General features: G+C 37.9%; 2 protein-coding genes across 2 annotated transcripts in view; one reads left to right on the top strand and one right to left on the bottom strand.

Annotated features, from left to right (window-relative positions):
- The window catches only part of Cmss1 (cms1 ribosomal small subunit homolog (yeast)), a 294,024-nt gene that overhangs the window by 240,158 nt on the left and 27,035 nt on the right, over positions 1–26,831 (bottom strand). The window lies entirely within an intron of this gene.
- On the top strand, positions 809–26,831 carry Filip1l (filamin A interacting protein 1-like). The gene is made up of 2 exons (XM_013024172.1): positions 809–921; positions 23,690–26,831. Exon 2 carries the CDS (start codon positions 23,805–23,807, stop codon positions 26,484–26,486), a length of 2,682 nt encoding a protein of 893 aa, XP_012879626.1. The 5' UTR covers positions 809–921; positions 23,690–23,804; the 3' UTR covers positions 26,487–26,831.

The raw sequence follows: 26,831 nt of genomic DNA, 5'->3' as shown, positions 1-26,831 counted from the left end.
TTAATTCTGCTCCATTTGGGCAGTGTCTCTTTTTTTCATGTCTGATTTTGTCTTACTGTTTGCTGGTAGAAAGAACAAACTGATTGAAAACTGGTTCTAAAATTCTAATTTTACTTTTGTCTTACAAGTACAGCATAAAACTTTAATATCTTTAAAAAGATTTTCTTGTTACTTTTAACTGCTTGCATTAAGACACGGGCCTGAAGAAATGGGAAATGAGGTTCTTTCAGTAAAAACATTGAAAAACAAGATTTCATCTGGCCTTCCCATCATCACTTCAAGAATTGTTTGGTAGTTACATCATCAGGAAATAAAATACTGTCCTCTGAGGACCCTTACTAGCTACAAAGGGGAAAGAGAAGGTTTGAAGGCTCGATCAGCCCATACTTATCCAAACCCTCGACTGCTCCCCGTCTTGTCCTGCCCCTGCCTGCCACTCCAAAACGAATAGGAGAAAAGTGTATTCACAAAAGCGTACATAAGGAGGACAGTACTCTATTAACGATTCAAGGCAGTAACGGGGGTTGTAGGGACCCAGGAGTAAAAAAGATTACAAGTAAAGCAACCATGACCACCCCCCCCCCGGGCTTGGAGGGGCCGGCAGAAGGTGCTGGCCTCTCCAGCCCACAGACAATTCCCGCAGTGGGGAGCAGGTGACCGAGGGTCCCTTCTGGCCGCCGGACCTCGGGGGAGCCGGGGCGCATTCCGCCGCCGCCGCCCAGGGTCTGGCTGTCACCGTGCCCCGCCGCCCGCGCCGCACATGCCGAGCGCCTTATAAGGCTGCGCGGTGACGTAACGCCCCTAGGCCGGGCGCGCTCGGCGGCGGACTCGCATTGTTCGGGCGCCTCCCGGAGCGCACACAGCCTGCTCGCAGCGCCCGCGACTGCCGCTCCGGCCCCGGCTCTGCCGCCGGCAGCTCAGGTAAGCCCGGAGCGCCGCTCCGCGCCAACGCCCCGCACTGCGGTCGGGTCCGGAGGCCTGGAGGCAGGGAGCGCGCCAACGACTGCAGACAGGTTTCTCAAGCGCGTTCAATGAGTGCGGCGCCTAACCCTTTTCCGACTCACACAGAACTTTTCAGGGGAAGTTTTCTCCGGCAGGGAACACAGGTTCGGGACCTGAGGTAGAGGGGAGGGCTGGGTGCTCCTTAGGTGTTCCCACAAGTGGGGGCCACTGACGTCCAGCCGGGCTCGGGCTCTGGGACTGGGCGGAGGTGGGGACGGGACTGGCGAGTAATGCGTTGCACACCACCTCGGACTCTTCCTGCACTTAGACCTGCCCACGGCTCACCGGAGCAGAGTGCGGAAACACCTACCCCAAGATAAAGGAAAGGTTGGTGCCCAGTTTCTCTTTGCCTTTATCCTCATCAGTCTCAAAAGACGGAAAAAACAAAACCCAAGCATTATCTGGGAATTGGGGTGAAACGACCTCTAACATCTTAGAAATACTGTTCTGACTCAAAGCACAGGTCAGTCTGAACAAGTTCTAACTCTACCTCAACCTCAGTCATTGGCTAAGTGGCGTGCTACACTGAAAACCAGTTTCAGAGGGCTAACATTATGGTTCATGTGTGAAAGATACTAATTTTAAAGTTAAGCAGTGGGATGATTTTAATCAGTGGCATTTTGAATCATAATTACATCTACACTCTGAATAGGCGATGGATAAAAATGTATTCTTCCAGTTGATAGTATTTGGCGGATAATGAAAAGCTACATAATAACTCAGCAGAGAACAGTCTATGTCCTGTTCCAGTTTAGAGCAATGAGAAAATGAGCAAATAATTTCTCCCTCCTCAAAGTATCTGGTCTGAACACACACTGTGAAACAAAAATTAAATGAAATGTGAGCTAGAATTAATTCCTTTTTAAGTAGAATCTGTTTTCTAGGTATATACAATACAAGCTCAAAATTATAGGGTGTCATTTACATTGACTTAATGAAAAATGAAAAATGCTCAATATTATTTGCACTGGAAATGCCATGTAACGTAACTAGTTGGATGTTTAACAGAAAAGTGCTTACAGCTGTTTCAAATGTGTGTTACAAATGCATATTTGTCAGTGAAAGGAAAAAGCCAGATGTAAAATTTATCATTTGAAGCAGCATTTTTAGAATATATTTGCTTAAAACACTCATATTTCTAAGTAGTTTGTTTAGGTTGAGGTTTTGTTTCTTGTTTTTTTTAAAGCATATAACATTGGTGCTATTTTTGCTCTTTTGGGTTTTTTTTGTTTTGTTTTGCTAATTTTGTTTGGTACAATGCAAGACTTGGTTTTGTATCCTAAAAGAAAAATTACATGGTATCTTGCCTGAAGATTGTGTGTGTAAAAGTGCAAATTTGTACCCAAAAGTAAGATTTTCCCCAAACCATGATTTCAAACCTAGGGAAGTCTCCCATAATGAAAAGGGCCAACACCCATGACATTGTAGAAAAGTACAGAATATTCAAAAGTTGTTTATTGATAGAGGCAGAATTTAGAAGCTGAAAAATTGTAGCTTGGGGAAAAAGGTATTCTGCACTTCGAAACTAGCAGAGATAGGGGAAAAAGAAAACATCAATTACTGTTTCAGCTATACCCAAAGTACCATCTGTACCACAAATGATTACTCAACTATTGAAAATCAAAACCTCTATCAAAAGCTCTAATAAGCTGGATTTCTAGAGTCTGCCTTTATAATTTTAAAGCATACAGCATCAACTTTAAAACTTTTTATGACATTTTAATATTCTACAGTGTTCTTTCTATTATTAGCTTTAAAACATGATTTTAAAACCTTAATCAGATATGAAGGTGTTTTAAAACTTAAAGTTACCATAAATAAATAATCTCACAGGTCTTTAGATAAGCATTTTTTTAGTTCTTGGGACAATCTCTATGATGGGAAAATGTTTTTGATAGAGTGAATATGAAATTTTACACTTCCACACTGACCACACAATTTATGCTTAACAAGTTTATTTTTCACTTTATGGCAGTTTATTTTAGCTGTCAATTACTGGTATTTCTGTAATAGTTTCCTAATGCTATGATGGAGTCAATAATGATAGCCAGTATGAAAATATGAATCAAGCCCTGATTCCCTTCATTTTCCAGTTTCCTAATTTCCATTTTCTTCTCCTACAGAAAGAGAGAGAGAGAGAGAGAATAAAATCAATAACCTTTTGGATTTCATTTTAAGGTTTTTTTTTGCCCCTTTACCTCTAAAACTGTATCTTTGGTAATAAATGGATTTTGAGGTTAAAAATGTGAATGGGCTAAAAATGAAATTCCAGTAATTCTTCCTAGGTCATGGTCTAGCTATATCTAATGTTTCAAGGCAAAGTGAACATTTTATAAGGCAAATGAGAAAAAAACTAATAGTCTCTTATTTAAAGAAAAAAGCCAGGAAGAGCAGGAAGATAACTGTTTATAAATGACTAGATATTGTGGAGTAAGAGCCAGAGGATCTAAAGCAATATTGGTCTCAAACTCCCTCAGGAACTAAAATGTCCCATCTGTTGTTCACATAGCCAGTCATTATCTTGGAAAAATTTAACACATCCTACCTTATCCTCTTGGGTATATCATTAATTTTAAGTGATTTTGAGTTTGCCTGATTTGTATTCAAATTTAGTTTTAATTTAAAGTTAGTTTCTAAAATTTAAGTTTAAATAAGGTTTTAAAAATGTAGAGATACTGCATATTCAAAGGAATATTTCTATCATTCTTTCTGCCATCCCCACAATATTTCTGAACCATCTTTACTTCATGTTTAATGTATGCTGCAATAATTTTTAGGCCTTCCCCTGTCTGGTTATCTGAATTATGGAGGACATTCGTGTCTTGAGTCATTCAATTAGGTGCAGTAATTCCAAGGGAATCATTACTCACACTGTTATAAGCACTTTCACATCCTTCTCTTTTTAAAAACAGAGTTGATATTCTCTCTCTAACCATTATCTGTACCAAAACTATGCCTTTGGGTAGAAAAGCTGGGCAAACAAAGGTGAAAAGGCACATCAAGTAAAACTCATTTGATTATTATTATATTATTATTTTAGACATGAGAGAAGCCTCTTCATGCTTATTCTCACAGATGCTTCAGCAGATTAAGACAGGACAACAGCAGTTGTAATTCTAAGCCAAGAATAGTAGAAGACACATTAGCAGTAGTCTTTCTTTACTCTGACCACCTTCACAATTCTTTGCTCTACTGCTTCCAAAGTAATACTAACTCTTAAGAATACAATTATTTTCTGATTTTTCCCTGATTTGTTCATGAAGTATGAATGTAGCTAAGTATTAAAAGAAATAGGTAAATGTAAACTGGACAGGTAGAGGTGTAGCCATGCACCCCACCGCTCATTTCTAATAACTACCAATTCTAGCCAAAAGGATTGTTATTATAAGCAAAAAAGGGCATGTATTAGATATGAATAGCAAACACTGTACTCTACAGATATGAATTGGAAAAGTGCCTTAGTAAGTTCCACTGAGTGAACAAATGGTATACCATGAAGCTCTAGAGTATGGTCGTACACAAGCACGTACAACTATAGAGTATGCAGAACTTTATTTGGGAAGAGGTAGTGAAGGTTATCTGATTCACTTTATTATAGAAATTGATACCCACTCTGTGACTTGCCTGGAGCTGTACTACTACCCAAAGGTAGCACCAGGGCCACCTACATTCTTTGACTACATAGCCCATTATTGATTTCATCTTTAAGTTAGTGCTTGGAAAAGAAGCAAACAGAAGTCCCAGAAGTTATATTGGCACAGTAGGTGGTAATTTGGACATAAATTCATTTTTACAAAGAAAGTGGAAAGGAAAGGAGTTAAATATTAATACAGTTCAGTCAAACCATAACAATGGAAGAGAAAAGAGAACAAAGGAAACAATAAGAAATGTACTTAAAGGTGGATACAAAACTCATGCTCCACTTGGAGATGAGAGATGCTCTGGGAAGAGTTTGTACACGGAGCCAAAGATACAGAGTCAAAGATACAGAGTTTTCAATGGCTAACTTGAGATGTGACTTCTCAATATCTTCTAACTAAGCATTTTATACTTGTCTGATTTCTACAGCTTATAATTCAGGGACTCAACTTCCCCCCAAAACACAGAGGAAGTCACATTGAAGAATGTGACTTGGATGATATACCCTGAATTATTTTTCTTCACACATGCATTGGAAATGTGACACTAATTTATACATTTATTACTTGTTTACTGTATGTCTTCTAGATTATAAACTCCTACAGGATCAGCTTTAGTCTCTAGGAAAGTATCTAGCTATAGTTAGTATATAGTATTAGGAAAGAAGAATATGGGATAAATGAATTACAACCCAGAAGCTTCTTACTGGGGAAAGAAAAGAGAGAGAGACAGAGAGAGAGAGAAGGGAGAGAGAAGAGAGGGAGGGAGGGAGGAGGGAGGGAGGGAGGGAGGGAAGAAGGAAGGAAGGAAGGAAGGAAGGAAGGAAGGAAGCAAGGAAGGAAGGAAGGAAGGAAGGAAGGGGAGTACTTCTGACAATGGTAAACTAAGGAGGACATTGTTTTTTATATTTGTTCAGGAGCCCCAAACAAATCCCCAAATTAACCACATAGTGCTGACTTACAAAAACAAAAGCAAGAAAACAAGTCAGGCTCACATTAAGTCCAAACAGTGAAGTCAGGTGCTTCTCTGCTCTCTGCCCACATCCATCTACCTCACTTTAACTCCCTCCCCAAAATAATGAGATTGAGGGTGGTGAAAGAATACCAGGTGAACCGCCCTGGGGTATGGAATGTACTGGAAGCAAATGTACAACAGTACAGTGGTTTTGTCTTTAATGAAGGGGTGGATTCCTCTGAATTTCTCTAATCTCTGTTCCTGGGCTAAGGGAATAAAAGATGCTATCATGGGGCCCAAATAGTTTATCCTTATGGAAACTAGAAATTATCAGATTGCCTTTTCCCAAAGAGATATTGATTCCAAAGTTTCCATGGGTAGTCCTATATCTAAATTTGCACATACCAGATAAGGAGATTTTTCTATAATTTCAGTTAGGTAATTCCATTGCCAACCTGTGAATCCATAAGGACTTGAACTTCTGTTCATTAGCAGCAAAGTAAGATTAAGTGCACTACAGAACAAGAGACCCAGCAACTACATTCACAATATACAATACCAGGTCACTAACCTAACCGGAATTCTTAGCAGTGAACACCACTGAATTAACAAAACCAGAAATTCTTATAGTTTCTCAGTGATCCATGATCCCTTCAATTAGTCCATCCTTTTGATGGACTAATCAAACATTGTAGAAGCCAACTGGTTGTAAATAAAAATAAAGGTAAGCAATATGTGTCTATTTTTAAAAGCTTCAAAAGAATAGTCATTTGCCCAGCTTGCTTGCTAAAAGCATTGTCATAAACAGGGTATTGTCTTAATGGAGAGAACAAATAGTAAGCATAATGAGGTGAGCTATGTTATCCTTGCTACTCAAGAGGCTGAGAGACTTGTCATATGGTTCAAAGCCATCTCTGAATAGCAAAATGCTGGACTAGAGATATGGGTCAAGTGGTGAAGCACTAGCCCAAAGCAAGAAAGCTAAGTGATAGCTTAAAGCCCAGATTTCAGGCTTCTCTCTCTCTCTCAAAAAAAAAGAAGTAACAGGGTAACTTTGAATTCTTTTCTTGGTTCTTCCATCAATCCACTGGGTGGTTAACCTTTGTTTCCACAAAGGTCATAAAAGGGAAGTGTGTGTTTATCCTAGGCATCTCTCAATACGGGATGAAGATGGAATCCTTGAGGGAACTCTGATGAAGCAAAACAGTCTATATAAAAATGTAAGTTACTGATCATATATCTTTATAAAGACAAATCAGCTGAAGGAAATGGAGGTAATCTGTGGAAGTAAGTCCACATGGGAGTGAAGGACAGCATAACACAATTGTTGCACATAAGCTTGAGAGAGCTCCAAGTCACTGAACCTCTTAAGAATGAGGTCAGCCCTTCAAGATAGGCTGCACTGACAGAAACAAGTTTGCCAGATTTATTGTGTCTCAAGGCCAACCAATTGTGGAACAAAAGTTTAAAGGTGAAGTAAGTTTTTTCTTCTTTTTAAAAACTCCTTCTTAAAATATAAATCAACAAGAACAAATCTCTGAATAGAGATCATAAGCAGAATGTACAACATTATTCATATTTGGACTGATAAGATGCAAGTGCCTGCTGTTGCTAAGTTTGAAGAAAGGAATTGCTGGGCCCAGGGGCCTAGGAAGAAGAGAAAGTTCCTGTTTTCTTGGTGAAAACAAAAATGCAATGAGACACTGTAGAAGTCCCTTAGCCTTAGTTTGCTAGTGTGATAACTTGAAACTGCAGGAGAGCTGAAGAGTCACTGAAGTTCTGTGAAAATGAATACATACCTGATGACTGGGAAATTATCTAATTTTTAGAAATACCAGTTCACCTGTTTTCATGAAAAAAATCTCATAGAATTAAAATAAAAATATACTTGAAGATGCATATTATCTTTCAGGCTTTCATACAACTGATAATATGGAAGCCTTTCAAATAAATAAAGATAGTAGCAACTCTGTGATTTCTGGTTTCACTTACCTACCCCCAAATAAAATGCCTGATAAGATTCTACTTCTAGACTCCTAGAAGTAGGAGTATTAGGATAAATAAAGTATAAAGAATCACGAGCAAAGTTGATTCACTAACCCATTTCCCCTACTTAGACTCATCTAAATTTATCTCCAAGTAAATTGCTCACTAGACCGTAGTTCCTTGTCTCAAAAGTGACAGGAACAAGGAATACATCTCTAGTTGTCCTCTAGTCTACTAACAAAAATAAAATTTGAGAACTTTAGCCACCACTTAGCCTAAGAATGTGTTATATTCTAAGAAAAGAGTTCCTCTTACCTCTCAAACATTTGGTTATCAAGTATGTATATAGAGTTTAAACTCATGTGGGGATGCAGAAGTGTTCATCTTTTAATAAGCTGATAGTTGGTTTAAGAGAAAAACTATTGTATCAGAACAATTAATAGTATAAAGCAATACAAAATATCTGTATTCAAAAATTGCAAGGACAGGAATACTGACGAGTATTCCAGAGTATGGCAAATTTATCCCATTAAAGTCTACTGGGGGTGGGAGGAGGGCTGAGAAACATGGCTTACTGGTAGAGTGCTTTCTTGCATGTACAAGGGCCTGGGTTCAATCCTGAGCAAGATTTAAAAAAAAAAAAAAGTCTACTATAGAAAGAACCAGAAGGGGGTTGGGTAGGAAGGTGGCTTAGTGGTGGAGTGTTTACAGCACATGCATGAGGCCTTGGGTTCGATTCCTCAGCACCACATAAGCAGAAAAAGCCAGAAGTGGTGCTGTGGCTCAAGTGTTTGAGTACTAGCCTTGAGCTGAAGAGCTGAGGGACAGTGCCCAGGCCCAGAGTTCAGGCCCCATGACTGGGGGTGGGGGGTGGGGGAAGAACCAGAAGCCAGGTGCTGGTGGCTCATACCTGAAATCCATCCTAGTTACTCAGGAGATTAAGAGCCTTTCTCAGGCAGAGACATTCATGGGACCATATCTCAAGATAGAGGCATGGTTCAAGTGGTACAAGTGTAAGATCAAAACCCAGCATTAAACAACAACACCAAAAGAACCTGAGCAGGGGGAGGGAACTGAGTTCGGATCAGGGCACAAATATTGATTATTAAGTCCATTATTTGGCCTTTGGGACATCTGACTTACACAGAAAGCGACATCTGAAAAGTCTCAAGTTTTAAGGTAAAGGCTTGATGTGATGATAACGAAGCCTCACAGTGCCACACCTATAGCAGATGCGGCGTCTGTTTCTCTTCTGGTTATGCCAGTCATCCACCCACAAGGAAAGTGGTCTTTAATCATCTGGTGTTACAGCAGGAGTCCTTCCGGTCTTTTAGGTATAAGAGGTTGTCTTGGGAGCAAAGAGCTGCCTTTTAAGGTAAAGTATTAAACTTATTGATGAAAATTCACCTCTCTAGTGCCTCACCTCAGCCAATGATAAGAGAAATTCTCCTTTATCCTAATTCCCTTGCTAGAAGGCAATTCTACCTGTGAGAAATCCACACAAGGTTCCTAAAGAGGTCCTGGTCACCTGAAGTACGCCAAAGCTATCAAGCAGTTACAAGCTATCCTAGAATTTCCCTCTTTGCCCGTGAAAGTTCCACCAGGCCTCATTGGTACATACATTAAAAAAAAAAGTAAAATAATTCTTATAATCAAATCTTAGACACATTTTTTAAAAGTAACAGTCTAAATATTTTCCCATAGGTCTTAAATTTTCAGTTTAATTGTATCTTCAATTTATTTATTTTATTTATTTTTTTTGGGGGGGGTCCGGTAGTGGAGCCTGAACTCTGAGCCTAGGCATTGTCCCTCAGCTCTTCAGCTCAAGGCTAGCACTCTACCACTTGAGCCACAGCGCCACTTCCAGCTTTTTTTTTTTTGCTTATGTGGTGCTGAGGAATCGAACCCAGGGCCTCAGGCATGCAAGGCAAGCGCTCCACCACTGAGCCACCCTCCTAGTCCCTCAATTTATTACTTTAGGTATCTGGACATTTGTTTGCTTTACAACACGCTTACAAATTGGACAATATTAAATTCTTTCTATATAAGAACCAATTGTCAATCTGAATCTCATGAAATTCTACCTAATGTTTCCAATATTATTATGAATCAGTCAAGAAGCCATAAAATCTCTTGACATGTGACTGGATATAATGTAATATAGGAAAGAAGAGAGAAAAAGACTCTGTTGATAGAGGCTTAATTTGCACATATATTGGGTACATTTTACACTTTAACTGCCACAAACAGACTAATTCTCACAGAGATAAACAAACTAAGTTAAACTCTTGCTCAAGATAAAACCAACAGCAAGTCCAGGGCCAAGAGAAGGGAATAGTCTGTGCCCTCATTTCTGATAGACTTACTGCTGATCACTGCAGAATCTCAGTGCAGTTGCCTTCACCACACAGTCACAGTATTTTATTGAACACATTCATTTTAAGAGAACCTAACTCAAAGAAAAGGAAGTAAGTTTAAATTCTTTTACTCACAAAAGGCAGAAAAGAATTAACCTGAATACTCTGGACAGTTAGGCAAGGAAAATAAAACAATGTACAGATACCAAAATAATTCTAATTTTTGTAATGTATATAAAACAAAGATCTCAAGAAAATGGTTACTTATGTTCCAAAAGATTCTAGAATAAAACTTCTGCCTGTCTATAATCAGATTTTACATATGGTCCAAATTCTAGCTTTCCAAAAAATCATGAAACAGATATAAACCAATCAATCTCAAGGACTAAAAGAAGCAGTTGAGGTACATGGGGCATGTTCATTGTGGTTCATGAGCTAATCGTTCACTTAGCAAGAAGCCAGGCCACATGGCAACCTTCATTCTTTGGATATTCCAGCCTCTAAGTACTATTTATTGTATTACATTTTCCTATTTCCCTTGGGTACTAATTTACTACAGCTAAAATGAAAGGCAAAAAACAAAATAACAAAAACAGAAAGATTTGCAGGAGCAAAATGGTTCACATTTTAAACTCGTGGAGCTCCTCTCTACCCTGTTTCTGTGGCGAACAGTGTGACTTCAGCAGTTACAGTAAAGCATAAGCCCATTATTGTGGTTTCTAAATTTCTGAAGTTTGAATTTCCCACTAGTAAGTTCAAATGAGTTTACCTTAGTTGCTTCCTCTGTGAAGAATGCCAGAAGACAAGTGAGAATCTAATGAATTCATCTATGAGTTCACTAGACTGATCCCTGCTCTGGTCTGTCTACTAATATATATAAAGATCTTCTAAATACAAATGGATTTTGAGCAGTAAGAGAAATACAAATATCCTGGATAAGATACACATACACATTTCTAATGTATATAGTTAATATGCCCTTCAAGACTGAGTAAAAGCTGCCTTTTAAAAATACTTTCCGAGAACTTTAAGTTCCTTGAAATGTTCAATGGAATGGTATTTATGACAAATTCACCTCCTCTGGGGAATGTGAGATGTTATTACTGGCAAAGTCGCACTTTTTTAAACCTTCTAAAAATAATTATGAATGTTTGCCAAATTACTAAATTTGCTATATTATTACAATGATTAAGAGAATATTTGCTAATGTCTGATGATCAAGGCTCAAAGTAGCCATGAGCCCACAGAAAATGGAGTGCTAGTGATAGTGATTATTGATGTGCCTTTGTGTCAGAAATAATATTACAACATAAATTCACTGGTAAGGATGGAAAAATGAGATATATGAAATAGAAAGTATGGATGTCTTTATTGGTTGTGAGAAACAGGATTTGCAGCAAATCCTGGTGTTCTAGTTCTGCCAATTACTCACAGGACCTTTGACAAATTAACAATTTGCAGGACTTAATATGGCACATATCATTTAACTAACTCTTATTTCGAGGTTAGAGGGTGAAAAGAGACTAGGTGTTTATTGTTATCACTGTTAGTTCCTAAAATCATACCTGATTCAAAAGGAGGGTTTTTTCCCCCCAAATATTCAGCAAATATTTACTCAATACTAATTAAGGCATTGTTCTCAAGATAGAATCATACCACTCAATATTAAGAGAGAACAATTATTGGTCCATCACTGAAAATACCTGCATCAAGTCTATATTCTATAAGGAGAGATCAGATAAGTAAATATAGTATGCTGTAGGGTAGTAGATGAAAGGAGGGCTTCTTCCCACTTTCTAGGGAGTCCGCAGCACAAAAGAATTTGGGTTGTATTTAGAGAAATGACCAGGAAGTTAGTATGGCTTGACAGAATGACCAAAAAGGAGATAGTAGGAGACAGGATGGGAGAGGGGGAAACTTTTCTAAGTCTGGTTCTAGCATATGGCCTTGCTCAGTGAAAAAATTAAATTAAAAAATATATACATATATACAACCAAACAAAGGTTTTGTTCTGGCCTGGTTGTTTTGCATGGTATTTAATCCACTTAGGCTTCAAATTTCTCAATGAAGAAAATAAACAGAGGTGCTACAACAGACACTGTAAACAGATGTAATAGCGTAGCGCTATTACAAGTCAAACATTTTTTACTATTGTAATTTGTCTTAAAAGGTTTCAAAATAGGGCTGAGAATGTGGCTTAGTGGTAGAGTGCTTGCCTAGCATGCATGAAGTCCTGGGTTCGATTCCTCAGCACCACATAAAAGCTGGAAGTGGTGCTATGGCTCAAGTGGTGCTAGCCGTTAGCAAAAGAAGCTCAGGGACAGTGTGTAGGCCCTGAGTTCAAGCCCCAGAACTGGCAAAAAAATAAAAATAGCAAAAGTATGCAATTCCCATAAACTTACACATTATTCCATTTTTTTGGTCGGTACATTATTCCATTTTTAATTCAAAAAATGTTTAGCCTTTTCCCATGAGGATTTTTTTAATAAACATATTCATTTTATTCCCTTTTTCTGCCCATGGTAAAAAAAAGTAATTTAATGGAAAAATTTCTAAGAAGTATTTAAAAAGAATAAGAAACTTTTATTTGTATTTGCTTGGTTACTTATATGAAAACTCTAGAAATACATATAAGAAATGAAAATCAGTTACAGTTGGAAAAATGAATAAAGCAGGAAGACCATACTACATCTTTTAATAGAGATCTTACAAATAATATATATTTAGAAATTATATGGTGTGTGTATACATGTATAGGATAACTGATACCTTAAGTATAAAGCAATGTGAGTTAGATATGGTAATACCTATAATTCCAGTTAGCTTATTAAGATAGGGAATTTGAGGAAGAAAAGCCGAGGTTACACAGAGGTAACAGAACAAAAATCAATATAAAAATCCTGCAAGACCTGTTCCTCAGATAATATGGCTATCTTTCAACCCATATTTAGCAGGAATAGAAGCCACAACGCAACTTTTATACTCTTAACTGTTCACTTTCTTCTGAAGAGATCATAAAATATTACAAAACATCCTCATTAGTCTTCTCAACATTTTTTTAAATCAAGGAAACCCAGCTTAACAATAGCATAAACAGAAAGAAGACTGTTCCTTTCTGGTATGTCCAGAATCAATTGGCCTACCCTTTCCTTGAGTCTCCAAAACCAAGTATGGAACCCAGGAGAGAAAGTTACATATTTACATTCAAGGAGAGACACGCAAGTGTAAGATGAGCAGATCAGAGACACTTTGAGAAGGTCAGCTATTAGCATCCTGTGTGTGTGTGTGTGCGTGTGTGTGTGTGTGTGTGTGTCTCAGTTGTGGGGTTTGAACTCTGGACTGGGCACTGTCCCTCAGCTCTTTAGCTCAAGGCTTTAGCTCTACCACTTGAGCCACAGTGCTACTTCCAGTTTTCTGGTGGTTTATTGGAGGTAAGAGTCTCACAGACATTCCTGTCCAGGCTGGCTTTGAACTGTCATCCTCAGATCTAGACTCTTGAGTATTTAGGATTACAGGCATGCTCCACCAGCACCCAGCTTATTAAGCATCTGTTTTGATATGACGGCATTTCACTGGACAGTGCCCATTCAGTGTATCGTTTTCTTCCAGCAAGGGAGAAGAGCTATACAGTAAATCTGTGAACAAAAAAAGAAATGAAAAATAGAGGCTGATCTCAAATATATTTGAGGAGTCTAAGGAGTTCTGAATGTCCAGAGAAAAATGAATGAATATCTAACAGAAGTTTTTCCTTAAATTAACTATCTCCTAAAATTGTTTGTTCTAATCCCACTCTGAAAATATCTACAATGTCTGGAGACATCTTTTGGTTGGCACAACTGAATTTCAGGTACTTGTTACTCTTGGCAGTTAGGAGGTAGAGGCCACCAGAAATAGTTAATATCCTACTAAAATTTTTAAGTGAGCAGCACATCAGACACATTTCAACATTCATGTCTTTTTTTTTCTTTTCTTTTCTTTTTTTTTTTTTTTTTGGAGGGTCCGGTCGTGGGGCCTGAACTCTGGGCCTGGGCACTGTCCCTCAGCTCTTCAACTCAAGGCTAGTGCTCTAACACTTGAGCCACAGCGCCACTTCTGGCTTTTTTGCTTATGTGGTGCTGGAGAATCGAACCCAGGGCCTCATGCATGCAAGGCAAGTGCTCTACCACTGAGCCACCTTCCCAGCCCCATGTCTTTTTTTTTTTTTAAGGATCAAAATCTTCACAGTGTTTTTGTTTGGTTGGTTGTTTTCTGTCTGTTTTGTAGGCAGATACTGGAGCTTAAACTCAGGCCCTAGGCACTGTCCCTTAGTTTTTTTCACACAAGGCTACCTCTTGAGCCACACTTCCACCTCTGGCTTTTGCTGGCTAACTGGAGATAAGTGTCTTTTCAGATTTTTCTCCAAAACTGGTTTGGAATATTAATCGTCAGATCTCAGCCTCCTGAGTAGCTAAGATTGCAGATGTGAGCCTACAGAAAACATCCAAGAAAATGACAAGAAAAAATAATATATGAGCAGGGGCATAAGGGAGGCACAACATTACGGTAGTTTTTTTTTTTTTTCCATTTTACTTTTTGTGATGCTGGGGATCAAACCCTGAGTCTCACATACTCAAGAAAATCACTCTACCACTGAATTATACCACAGCCCATATTAGTGGTATTAAGCCAACACCTATTACATCTCAAGGTTCTGATTACAAAGTCCCCTAGATAGTAACAGCATAGAAGTGGACTAGACATAATTCAGGCTTTAAGTAATTATTCTGACACAGATTTACTCAATATATTCTTACTCCCCTGTTCTTTCTCTTACTCAGCCCTAGCACCTTTTGAAGCACACTAATTGGGTGTGGAGGTTGTCTTTCCTACTTCAGATTCCATAGACACCTCCTTTGGTTTCAAGATAAGAGAATTATACATGATACTCTAAGGTTGGTGCACAGTCCTTTTAGCTCTTAACTTGACCTTTCAGCAGTTTATTTTTGTAGGAACTCATTGTTTCAGCCAATTCCTTTACTCTTTGCTGTTCAGAGAGCAAGATTTGCCCCAATTCTTCCACTCAATTTGAGCATTTCCTAAGCTTTCTTATAATCCTGTTTGTCTGCTAAAAATTGCCAAGTTCCTTATATTTAATGAGTCATTTGACTATCTGAATCCTATAATTTCACTTCCCCTAACCCTTGGGAGCCAAACAAAATTGTTCAAATAGTATGTCTTAACCCATTTCTACTATATATTCCTCTGACACCAAGCTAAATTCTCCTCCATTACTATATGCCCTAATTTTTGTTTTACAATGAAGGAAAGTAGTAACTCAGCTTGCTCAATCTGGACCCATTTATGATGTCTCTGAATGATCTCAGTGATGATGACAGGATCTTCAGTAACAAGGACATAAAGCAGACACAGATGTACACTCATACTTGGCTAGCAGATGCCAAAAAAAAGTGTTACTGTTCTTCTAGAGCATGCTGACCAAGTCAAATGAATCCAACATTACATTATAGCTATGGTATGCTGTAGCTGTAATTAACAAGAAAAAAAAAACCTTTGACTTGTGAGATAAATAAGAGGAAGCAGCTTACATAGAATAAAGGACTCTAGCCATAAGTATTTTTATGAAAGCCATTAAAGATTAGACTAAACAGTGAAAACTCCCATTAAAAGAGCAAGAGGCAAACAAGGAAGCATAAATTACAGACCTGATTACTAAAAACCTATCGCAAATTAACAAAACTTTCCAAAAAAATTTATGTAATTATCCTTCAAACTGCTAGAATTCCAGTTATTGAACTATATAACTATAAACACAGCAACTATCAGTGCAATATAGCACGAAAAGTATATTAAACTAGGAATTGCTAAAAGATAGAGCAGGATATGAGAAACCATAACCAGACTATCAGAAACTATCTATGGGTACAGTTATAAAAGTGAATCAAGCAGTGTGCTATATGCAGTTTTCTGCTTAGTAATCAGCATGTTAAATCAGGAAGCAAAAAAACATTAAGTTAGCTTTAGAATAATGAGACAGAAGCCCGGTATCTTGCACGTAGTAGAGTCTCACTGTACTCACAAAGATTTTAAATGAATTATACTGAGGATGAGTGGTGCACCCCTGTAATCCCAATTACTCAGGAGGCAAAGAGGTAGGATTGTGCTCCTGCAAGACCAGAATGGGCGAAAACTAAGACTCTATCTGAAAAAATAAACTAAAACCTATAGGCCTGAGGTGTGGATCAGATTGCTTGGCAAGTGCAAGTTCAATCTCAGTGCTGCCACACACATACAAAATTCAAATGAATTGAATATCAGCTTAACTATACCATGTATGAATCCATTTTAAAAACCACACAGCTCAGTGGTTTCCATTATTTCAATTTGTGGTTTCCAGCAAACTATATTAAAATTATGGAGATATTTCTAAGGACTGGGAAAAATAAATTTGAAGGCAAAGAGTCTTCTATTTATGGTATGTAGTGAACAAATGGTTTTGTTAATGATGGAAACATTAAAGCGGTGACTAAAGGAGTGGCTCTACGATTTTATCAGAATGAAGTAGAGGGCCCATCAGTGACCGCATGAAACACAGAATAACATTCAAACCAGAGACCTTCTAGAGAAATGCATGTATACCATTCCTGTCTTTGCCCTAGATAACAGGTAACAGAGCTTCCTTCAAGAGATGAAGTCAAAGCTACCTTTATAATCACTTTTTTTTTTGTCGTCCTCGTGAATCTTGAACTCTGAGCCTGGGCACTGTCCCTTCAGCTCAAGGCGAGTGCTCTATCACTTAAGCCACAGTGCCACTTCCGGTTTTCTGGTGGTTAATTGGAGATTAAGAGTCCCACAGATTTTCCTGCCCAAGTTGGCTTTGAACCACAATCCTCAGATCTCAGCCTCCTGAGTAGCTAGGATTACAGGCGTGAGCCACTGGCACCCAGCTAATCACACATTTTTTTCACTTACCTTTTCTCAGAAGGGAATTTTCTAGGGGGCTATGTGACTTGTGATAATGTCATTGCTGTAAGTGCAAATGTATGAAATGGGATCCAGCTCTCTTTAATTAAGCCAGACAGTCTGTTGATGCAACTCTTCTCTCTAAATTTTTTGTTTCAAATTTATTCTTTTGTGAAGATTTAATGGTATATTTTTTGTGAATAAAAATTATTATTATTATTATTTTTTTGGTCCGATTGCAGGGCCTGAACTCTGGGCCTGGGCGTTATCCCTCAGCTCTTTAGCTCAAGGCTAGCACTCTACCACTTGAGCCACAGTGCCACTTCTGGCTTTTTTTTTCTGCTTATGTGGTGCTGAGGAATCGAACCCAGAGCCTCATGCATGCAAGGCAAGCACTTTACCACTGAGCCACCTTCCCAGCCCTAAAAATTATTTTTGAAAAATCCTAGTTTAAATTTCTAAAGCAGAAAATACTGACAGATATAATCAACATACTCAAAAGCTCTTTAAGGTCCTCAATAAAGTTAAAAGACCTAAAATCTTGAGAACTGCTGCCTTTACCTGAGAAGTCTGGAGGCTTTACTGAACTGTGCTAAGATGATCTGATCATTCTTTCCTAACAGTCTACAAACTTAGGACAAATTCCCTTTCTTCTGTTCATCTCGTTTTGTTGTTTTATAAATCGAATGAGCAAAGTCTTACTTGTATTCATAATATAAAAAACTTTAAATTAAAAATTCATATTCTGAAAAAAATAATGAAACAAAATTCATAGTTTGAATACAGAGAAACATTTGTCTCTTTAAAAAATAGATGAGAAATTAAGCTGATTTGAAATTATTCACTACTTACAAGTTGATTTCTGCACCTAAAGAAAGTATTGTGTCGTCAATGGATTATGGAATTAATTCTGTTACTTGATACTCCTTCTAAGCTTATCTATATGGGTCAGTTATTTGAAAACCAGAAAAGAACCTGCAATGAGAAACGTAATTGATGGATCAGGGTAGTCAGATTAAAGGCAAGTATTTCCAATTCATTTTCTTTTGTTACCAGTATAATGTTGTTTCTGTAATAAATACATTTATTTAAGAGCTCTGAACTCTTATTTAAGAGCTCTGAACTCTAGAGAAACAAAAAAGAACCATTACTTCATTTGTGAAGTTGACATAATGAGAGGAGAGTGACAGGATAGAACATGAACATTTATCACCCACTTGTTCTCCTTAAACAAGGTAAGCACATATTCTAATGCTGGGACCTGAAGGAAAGAGAAATGGTTATAGCAGTCTTGATTTTTCTGAAGGCGCTATAACTCTGAAATATTTCAGGAACACTGATGGAAAATCTACTTACTCTTCATTTTCTTATATACCTAAAAACCACTCATATTCACTGCAGAATTCTTTTTTAAATAAACTGCTTAGAATAATATTGTAGTATTTATTTACATAGCTAACCATATTTGGTCATTTTTTTTCATTCATTCAAAAAACTCATTTGGTCCCCTCCAAAGAAAGGGTTTTTTGATAGAAATTACAAATGAATGTAGAATACACAAGTGAGTCACTCAAATAGCTTGTTCTGTTTTTAAGAAGTTTGTTTTATTAAGGTTGACATACATAGTTAAGACAAAATCAAAAGTGGTGAGAAGTAATATAAATTCTTATGGGCATAACTGACATAGCATTTAGACATACCATATGTTCATATGTGTATTATATGCTGTACACTACTAACACTCTGTCTCACACAGGAGATAAAATATAGGCACATGAGTGTTGACAAGTTCGTCTATAAATAAAAAAAACCAAAAACATACTTTGAATATATAATTTGTATTGAAGAGCCAGCATTATGGCTGGTACCAGAGAACATTCAAGATGACAGATGTGATATTTTTGAGAAAACAAAACAAGTAACTGGCATTGCACATAATAATAGTGATAAACCACAATAAGTTACAACAATTCTGAGCCATATTAGAAACTCTAAAGAAAAGCTGTAATAAGAGATTGCTTTAAACCAATTTGAATTTAATTACCTCACATTACTGTCTATAAAACTGCTTCCACAACCGGTTTTTATTGGTTAGGATTCAGTCAATGTTCTTATAATCCTGTAGTGTCAGTTTTTGAACATGAATATGAGTACTCCAAGACAGTAGTCTTCAAACTGAGTTATATTTACCCTAAAGATACACCATCATGGAGAAGTTGAAGCCAATCAATGTCTACATCTTCAGTTCACACATATGCTTTCTCCAAAACTGTTTATCAGAAAAGTGCTTATGTTCTGTGAGTTCTCCGTTTCTAACAATACTTTTAAAAGTCCTTTTGCTTAGCCTAACTCCCTAGGCTGGAAATCCATCTTGGTCACCAAACAGACTGCTATAAAAACCTTGCTCCCAAAGAGTTCCAGGAAAGCACAGAAGCAGCAGCAGCAACAAAAATGACAGTGATGGACCACTGCCTGGTCTTCATCTGGAGACAACCCATAGCAAGTTCTGATATCTCATCTTTTAGAAGTGAGATGGTTGAAAAATGAAGTCAAGATGTTTCCTGAAAATCTGACTTATTTAGCTGTCCCAACTGTTAGCGAAGACTTTAAAATACATCTTTTGCAAGCTGAAGCCATGGCTTGGGTGGTGGACCACCTGCCTGGCAAGTAAAAGGTCAATCCTGTATTATGTGACATAAAATATATCTTCCGCGATTATTTGAACCTTCCATGGAATAATGGAGATGCTAGCGTTAAGATGTTTAAAGACAGACTTCAAAAAATTCTTTTAGACAATAAAAATCATTGCTCTAAGACATATAAACTAAAAATCTAATGACAAATGAGCATTTCTCACCTTTACATTTTCTCTACTCAGTTTGATAATGACATCTTGTATATAAATCAGCTGAGGGAAAGTTTGTCACTGGCTGGACAGGCAAGGTGATGTGGGGAAACAGCAAAGGTTTTTCTCTTTCCTGACCTTCCTGAATCTTAAAATACTCAGGAGGCTGAGATCCGAGGATCATGGTTCAAAGCCAGCCCGGGCAGGAAGGTCAGTGGGACACTTATCTCCAGTTAAGCACCAGAAAACTGGAAATCACACTGTAGCTCAAGCGGTACAGTGCTTGTCTTAAAGCTGAAGAGCACAGGGACAGCGCCCAGTTCAAGCCTCCCAACAGACCAAAAACAAACAAACAAAAAAAACACATCATTTTAGGAGCTAGCTGACCTGGAAATAATAAAGCCTTGCTACCCATGGTCAGTCCAGTCCAAGAGCCAGGGTACCTGGCTGGAATCACCTGTGAGCTTGTTGGAATATAAATTGTGAGGGTCACCACATACCTATAAAATCAGTACTGAAAACCTGTCCATATACTAAGAAAAATAATGGTGATAGAAATTTAGATTAAAATTTATTACTCCTCAAAGAAAGAAGTATGTCTTAGGAGCTGTAACTCTTCACCCTATACTTCTTTCAAGACAAAAAGCTCAAATTGTCATCAGTTTTCATTAGTTCTTAATTCTGAGTTCCCAATTTGATGGCTGGGAATATCAACTACTAGTTCCCCACCTGATAAGCATTATCAGACTAAGATGCTCACAGTCCCATGGTGAGTTCATTGGAGTGTCCAGGAAAATAACAAGTTATGGGGAAAACAAGGAGTAAAGAAATGGAGCAAATGCACTCAAATCTTCAAGTTTATGTGCTCAGATAGAAAGATAGAGCTTGAGATGATAGGTGTACAAGTCAGTTTACAAAAAACACAAGAAAGATGCATCATGCTTGTTGCTTAAACACTGAACACAATGGAACAACTGAATGTTTGCAAACCTTTGTTGCTAGTTACAGCACTGTCAAAACTCACTAATCACCATTCCATTTTAAGGACATTCTTCATTCTACTGTAAAACAATTTTCCCTTCCTTATATCCTAAGAACATACTTCTTTCTCATAAAGATGAAATAGCACATGCTATTATTTAATAAGTTAAAGAGTACTGAAGAGGTTTCGTGGAACTGCTTTTTCAAACCATAAAAACTATGCTGTGGAGAGGGAAGAATACTGAAATTATGCCTAATGCACTGTCAAGACCATCAAATATGATTTTACTGCTTACGTAGGAGGAAGAGGCATAGTGACAATTTTCTTTATTATTTCACCAAAACAATTTATTGCATAGATCCTGCCACTGGTTGCACAGCTCTATAATCATTCTGTTAGGTTTCTCTTCTCAGGTTCCCAGGTATCTCAGATGAGAAGTAGTAAAAGGCCAGAAGCCTAGGACAAGAATCTGGCCAGAGACTATGGATGAGATCATCATCAACCTCACCCTAGCCTCTTCTGAATTTCACAGGCCACATCCCTTAAACCAGTCTCTTCTCAGATTCTCAAAACAGGAAAAAAATAAAGTAGATCCACCCCACAAAAAAGTTTGGGAATTCTTATATTATGCAATTTCTTCAAACATGTTTCTTCTGTGTAGTAAAATTACAAAAAAGAGCATATTAGGATCACAAAAAAAAACTCTGCATTTCTAAGACTGCCTCAAATTATTTTCTTTTTTAAATGTTCTCTCAAACCCTTAATAAGGATGAAAGCTATATTGAATAATTCATTCCTAAAAGAAAAGATTTACTGCATATAATAAACTCTTCAAGCTTTATTAGAAAGCAAGTATTTAGGGCTGGGAAGGTGGCTCAGTGGTAGAGCACTTGCCTTGCATGCCTGAGGCCCTGAGTTCAATTCCTCAGCACCACATAAGCAAAAAGAAAAAAGCCGGAAGTGGCGCTGTGGCTCAAGTGTTGGGGGCTAGCCTTGAGCTGAAGAGCTGAGGGACAGTGCCCAGGCCCAGAGTTCAGGCCCCACAACCGGACCCCAAAAAAAAGAAAGCAAGTATTTATATATATATTTTTAATTGGCAGACCCTGTAGTCTTTAGGGATTCCATTCTATTTTAGTTTCTGGATAACTATACTGCAGAACTGTAATTATGTTCTCTATAATCAGTTCATTCTCAGTGTAATTAAGAATACCACAAGTTTAAAAGTGAAACCTCACCCTAAAGTGGAAAAGTGCATGGAATAGATGGTTTATTTTGAATGTAAAATTTCCTCCTATTATTCAGATAAATTTAAAATATGAAACAAAAAGGATGTTATACTCTTCATTTAAGAGAGTCACTATGTTCCTAATAACAGAGTTGGTCATTTCTATAAGATTCTCATGAATTGTCTGTTTCCTGCCAAACTCCTTGCTATTCTCAAAAACACCATGCCCCTGTTTAGATATTTCTCAATTCCTCTTATTTAACTCTTAATCATTACACAAAGCTATATAGAAATTGGTTCCCAGGATAATATGTTAGTGCTATCATTAAACCAAGTTTTAATTGGCAAAGAAACCTATCCAGTGAACTGCATAACTTGTAGACAGTGCGAACAAACTTTTAGCCAAAAACTAGGAGCACAAGGATATAACTCAAGTGATAGAGCACTTGTCTAGTTTGTGTGAAACCCTACGTTCAATCCTCATTACTGCAAAAACAATAATCAAAAAGAATCAGAAAGTGGAACACCAATAGTAATATACGACACATTTAAATGGTTCAAGAAAATCATTATTAAACATAATAAAAAAAAGAACAATAGAGCTAGATATTAGTGGCTAGCAGCTATAATCTAAGCTACTCAGGAGGCTGAGATCTAAGGATCACAATTTGAAGCCAGCCTATGTAGGAAAGTCTGTGACACTCTTATCTCCAATTAACCACCCAAAAGCTGGAAGTGGAGCTGTGGCTCAAGTGGTAGAGCTCTAGCCCCTTGAGCAAAAGAAGCTTAGGGACAGCGCTCAGGCCTTGAGTTCAAACCACAACACAGGCATTAAAAACAACAACAACAACAAAATATTTACAGATGTTTACTATGTGTCAGGATGGTTATAATCATAGTTGAATTACCTCACTTAATTCCCACAAAATGCCCCACACTAGATATAATTATTGCCATATTTTTCATTTGAAGAAATGAGAGGCATAGAGATATTAAATATTAGGAAAGACTCACTAGCTGTTTAAAATAAGACTAGTCTTGCAAAATACATGAATGAAAATGGAACAATGAAATTTGGTGAAATTGACTTGGGAAGGAGGGGGAGATGAGGGACGAGAGGAGAGATTATGATTGAGTTAATTGTATACATACATGGACATGTCATAATGAAACCATCTTGTACAGCAAATTTATGTTAATAAAAATGTGGGAGTGGGGTAAAGGACTCAGATCAGTCTTGAAGCTGAGTCTAAATCTCAAGCTTGGATCTATTTTGACAGCCTTCAAGTTAGACTGTGGACTGATTATACAAGCAATTTAAAACAAAAATTCCTGCTGTTCCTCTATTAAGGCTCTTTGTGAAATGCAGTGTTGTTAATCATTAGAAGTAAGATTAAACAACAAAAAAAAAGTAAGGGCTGGAAAGGTGGCTCAGTGGTAGAGCGCTTGCTTTGCATGCATGAGGCCATGGGTTGATTCCTCAGCACCACATAAGCAGAAAATGCTGGAAGTGGTGCTGTGGCTCAAGTGGTAGGGCACTAGCCTTGAGATGAAGAACTGAAAGACAGAGTCCAGGCCCAGAATTCAGGCCCCACGACCAGAAAAAAAAAAAAAAAGCAAGATATCTGGGTGTATAGATTCTCCTCTCATCAAATTCACAAACTCCTCTGCATACTCTATGAGCTGATATGAGTTAGCAAAGCCCAACACAAAACATAATGTACTTTTATATTTTTCAGATTAAAGAAACGGATTGATCAAGAAACTGAGTCTCAGGAGAAGAAGGAGAAAGAGAAGGAAAAGAGGGTCGCTGCTCTAAAAGAAGAACTGACCAAGCTGAAGTCTTTTGCTTTGATGGTAGTGGACGAACAACAAAGGCTAACAGCACAGCTTTCCCTTCAAAGGCAGAAAATCCAAAACTTGACCACAAGTGCAAAGGAAACATATGCTAAACTAGCCCTTGCTGAATCTAGAGTTCAGGAAGAAGAGCAGAAGGCAACCAGATTAGAGAAAGAACTGCAAACACAAACCACAAAGTTTCATCAGAACCAAGAGGAAATTATGGCCAAGCTCACCAATGAGGACAGTCAAAATCACCAACTGCGACAAAAGTTGGCAACACTCAGCCAACAAATTGATGAGTTAGAAGAGACCAATAGGTCTTTACGAAAAGCAGAAGAAGAGTTGCAAGATATAAAAGAAAAAATCAACAAGGGAGAATATGGTAATGCTGGTATCATAAGTGAGGTTGAAGAGCTCAGGAAACGTGTGCTAGATATGGAAGGGAAAGATGAAGAGCTCATAAAAATGGAAGAACAATGCAGAGATCTCAATAAAAGGCTTGAAAAGGAAGCAACTCAGAGCAAAGACTTCAAATTAGAGGTTGAGAAACTTAATAAAAGGATTATGGCTCTGGAAAAATTAGAAGATGCTTTCAGCAAAAGTAAACAAGAATGCTACTCTCTGAAATGCAATTTAGAAAAAGAAAGGATGACCACAAAGCAGCTGTCTCAAGAACTTGAGAGTTTAAAAGTGAGGATCAAAGAACTAGAAGCCATTGAAAATCGGCTAGAAAAGACAGAATTCACCCTAAAGGAGGATTTAACTAAACTGAAAACATTAACTGTGATGCTTGTAGATGAACGTAAAACAATGAGTGAAAAATTAAAGCAAACTGAGGATAAGTTACAAGCTGCTGCTTCTCAGCTTCAAGTGGAGCAAAATAAAGTAACCACAGTTACTGAGAAGTTAATTGAAGAAACCAAAAGGGCACTCAAATCCAAAACTGATGTGGAAGAAAAGATGTACACTGTGACCAAAGAGAGAGATGATCTTAAAAGTAAACTAAAAACAGAAGAGGAGAAAGGAAATGATCTCTTGTCCAAAGTTAATATGTTGAAAAATAGGCTTCAATCGTTGGAAGCAACTGAAAAAGATCTTGTAAAAAACAAATTAAATCAAGACTCTGTTAAGTCCACAACGGTAGTACACCAAGAAAACAATAAGATTAAAGAGCTCTCACAAGAAGTCGAAAGACTAAAACTGAAGTTAAAGGATATGAAAGCCATTGAGGATGACCTCATGAAAACAGAAGACGAGTATGAGACTCTGGAACGAAGGTATGCTAATGAACGAGACAAAGCTCAATTTTTGTCTGAAGAGCTGGAGCATGTCAAAATGGAACTTTCCAAGTATAAATTAGCAGAAAAGACAGAGTCCAGTCATGAGCAATGGCTTTTCAAAAAACTTCAAGAAGAAGAGGCTAAATCAGGGCATCTTTCGAGAGAAGTGGATGCATTAAAAGAGAAAATCCATGAGTACATGGCAACAGAGGACCTAATATGTCACCTCCAGGGAGATCACTCAGTTCTGCAAAAGAAGCTGAGTCAACAAGAAAACAGGAACAGAGACTTAGGAAGAGAAATTGAAAACCTCACTAAAGAGTTAGAGCGGTATCGGCATTTTAGTAAGAGCATCCGACCCAGTCTTAATGGAAGAAGAATCTCTGACCCTCAAGTATTTTCTAAAGAAGTTCAGACAGAAGCAGGAGACAATGAACCACCAGACTACAAGAGTCTCATTCCTCTGGAACGAGCAGTCATCAATGGTCAGTTATATGAAGAGAGTGAGGAACAGGATGAGGACCCTAATGAGGAGGAATCTGTGCTGGCCTTCAAATGCAACCCATCTGTTCCTCTTCCTGTAAACAGGAAGCTATGGATTCCTTGGATGAAATCCAAGGAAGGCCATCCTCAGAATGGAAAAATACAAACAAAGTCTAATGGCAACTTTGTGCAACCTGGGGATCTAGTCTTAAGCCACACACCTGGGCAGCCACTTCATATAAAGGTTACACCAGACCATGTCCAAAACACAGCCACTCTTGAAATCACAAGTCCGACCACAGAGAATCCTCATTCTTACACAAGCACTGCTGTGATACCAAACTGTGGCACCCCAAAACAAAGAATAACCATTCTCCAGAATGCCTCCATAACACCAATGAAATCCAAAACCTCTACTGAAGGCCTCGTGAATTTAGAGCAAAGCATGTCCCCAATTACCATGGCAACCTTTGCCAGAGCTCAGACTCCAGAGTCTTGTGGTTCTATAACTCCAGAGAGGACAATGTCACCTATTCAAGTTTTGGCTGTGACTGGTTCAGCTAGTTCTCCTGAGCAGGCACGCTCTCCAGAGCCAATAGAAATTGGTGCCAAGCACGCAATTTTCAGAGTCTCTCCAGACCGGCAGTCATCATGGCAGTTTCAACGTTCAAATAGTAACAGTTCAAGTGTGATAACTACTGAGGATAATAAAATCCACATTCACTTAGGAAGTCCTTACATGCAAGCTGTGGCCAGCCCCATGAGACCTGCCAGCCCTTCAACAACACTTCAGGATAACCGAACTCAAGGCTTATCTAATGGGGCATTAAACAAAACAACCAGTAAAGTCACCAGCAGTATTACTATCACACCAACAACCACACCTCTTCCTCGACAATCACAAATTACAGTAAGTAATATATATAACTGACCACTCTCACCCTCATCTAGCCCATACTGATATTCTTGCAAGGAATTCAATCATTTTTAATCATCCCCCAAAAGACTGATTGAACTTGTACTTTTGGAAGTTTTGTGCATGAATTGTACCAAAGAACCTGAAACTAACAAAGTATTGCCTGCATAGTCATCCAAGTGTGCACTTACTGTATATCTTTTCATTTACATTCTTGTATGGAAAATATTTAGTCTGCACTTGTATAAATACATCTTTGTGTATTTCATTTTCCATAATTCACTTTAATTTGACTTCAACTTATCTTGGTGAAATACATTAACATTATAAAGCAGTAAATAATTTGTTATTTTTACCATT

This window comes from Dipodomys ordii, unplaced genomic scaffold (assembly GCF_000151885.1).
Source record: "Dipodomys ordii isolate 6190 unplaced genomic scaffold, Dord_2.0 Scaffold73, whole genome shotgun sequence".
NCBI lineage: Eukaryota > Metazoa > Chordata > Mammalia > Rodentia > Heteromyidae > Dipodomys > Dipodomys ordii.
The sequence above is the reverse complement of the archived record's forward strand: the minus strand, read 5'-3'. Positions and strand labels throughout refer to the sequence as shown.

What these genes read in the sequence shown, in the direction of transcription:
- Filip1l (XM_013024172.1), top strand. Translation starts at nt 23,805, where the DNA reads ATGGTAGTGGACGAACAACAAAGGCTAACAGCACAGCTTTCCCTTCAA.